The 2,007-nt window shown below is 54.3% G+C and overlaps 1 protein-coding gene across 1 annotated transcript; it reads right to left on the bottom strand.

Moving 5' to 3' along the window:
• Positions 1–255: 255 nt before the first annotated feature.
• LOC125376110 (collagen alpha-2(IV) chain-like) lies at positions 256–1,782 on the bottom strand. Its single transcript, XM_048387734.1, has one exon. It carries the CDS (start codon positions 1,780–1,782, stop codon positions 256–258), a length of 1,527 nt encoding a protein of 508 aa, XP_048243691.1.
• Positions 1,783–2,007: the final 225 nt, after the last annotated feature.

The raw sequence follows: 2,007 nt of genomic DNA, 5'->3' as shown, positions 1-2,007 counted from the left end.
AAGAATTGCAAGACATGTGTCCCGTTGATGACAGCATGAACACCCTCCGTAACGTGATAACGTCTTATTTTCTGCTTTCACAGTAAGAATCCGCTACACTTTGGTCGTATCGATTACAAAGGGAGAATTAAAGATACAAGATACTATTCCCCTTGCGGCTATCTTTCCCTAAGCTTTATTCCATCATCAAACAGAGACAATTCCCTTTTGCGTGAAGTTTCACGACGCACAACGTCTTCTTTACGCACGGCAAACTTACAATGCGAACACACCGGACACACCGAACACACCGGACACACCGAACACACCGGACACACAGGACACACCGGACACGTCGGACACACCGAACACACCGGACACATCGGACACACCGGACACACCGGACACATCGGACACATCGGACACACCGGACACACCGAACACACAGAACATATCGAACACACCGGACACACCGGATACACCGGACACATCGGACACATCGGACACATCGGACACACCGGACACACCGAACACACAGAACATATCGAACACACTGAACACACCGGACACACCGGACACATCGGACACATCGGACACATCGGACACACCGGACACACCGAACACACAGAACATATCGAACACACCGGACACACCGGATACACCGGGCAAACCGGGCACACCGAACACACCGGACACATCGGACACATTGAACACAGCGAACACATCGGACACACCGGACACATCGGACACACCGGACACACCGGATACACCGAACACACCGGACACACCGAACACACCAGACACATCGGAAACACCGAACACACCGGACACATCGGACGCACTAAACACACCGGACACATCGAACACACCGGACACATCGGACACATTGAACACACCGAACACATCGGACACACCGAACACATCGGACACACCGGACACACCGAACACACCGAACACACCGGACACACCGAACACACCGGACACATCGGAAACACCGAACACACCGGACAAATCGGACGCACCGAACACACCGGACACATCGGAAACACCGAACACACCAGACACATCGGACGCACTGAACACACCAGACACATCGAACATACCGGAAACATCGGACACATTGAACACACCGGACACACCGAACACACCGGACACACCGAACACACCGGACACATCGGACACACCGGACACACCGAACACACCGGATACATCGGACATACCGGACACACCGGACACACCGAACACACTGGACACACCGGACACACCGAACACACCGGACACACCGAACACACCGGACACATCGGACACACCGAACACACTGGACACACCGGACACACCGGACACACCGAACACACCGGATACATCGGACATACCGGACACACCGGACACACCGGACATACCGAACACACTGGACACACCGGACACACCGAACACACCGGATACATCGGACATACCGGACACACCGGACACACCGAACACACTGGACACACCGGACACACCGAACACACCGGACACACCGAACACACCGGACACATCGGACACACCGAACACACCGGACACACCGGACACACCGGACACACCGAACACACCGGATACATCGGACATACCGGACACACCGGACACACCGGACATACCGAACACACTGGACACACCGGACACACCGAACACACCGAACACACCGGACACACCGAACACACTGGACACATCGGACACACCGAACACACCGGACACACCGGACACACCGGACACACCGAACACACCGGATACATCGGACATACCGGACACACCGGACACACCGGACATACCGAACACACTGGACAGGTACTTTAAAGGCCATGTAAAGGTTTGCGCTGGTTCAAATCTGTAACGTTAACGTCAAATGTCCAGGCGATATTTTTCTGGTTGGAAGGTCGATTCGTGTTTGAACTATGTGTAGTGATAGACTGTATGATGGTGGGAACTGATCAGAGGACACAATCCGGAGCTTCCCAAGGTCATGGCGTCAATCAGGTTCTCAAAGGAACTCTA

This window comes from Haliotis rufescens, unplaced genomic scaffold (genome assembly GCF_023055435.1).
Source record: "Haliotis rufescens isolate VD_foot unplaced genomic scaffold, xgHalRufe1.0.p SCAF_7, whole genome shotgun sequence".
Taxonomy (NCBI): Eukaryota; Metazoa; Mollusca; class Gastropoda; order Lepetellida; family Haliotidae; genus Haliotis; species Haliotis rufescens.
This window is presented reverse-complemented; position numbering and strand designations above follow the sequence as displayed.

Coding starts and splice junctions, on each gene's coding strand:
- LOC125376110 (XM_048387734.1), bottom strand. CDS start 1,782: ATGTCCGGTGTGTCCGGTGTGTCCGGTATGTCCGATGTATCCGGTGTG.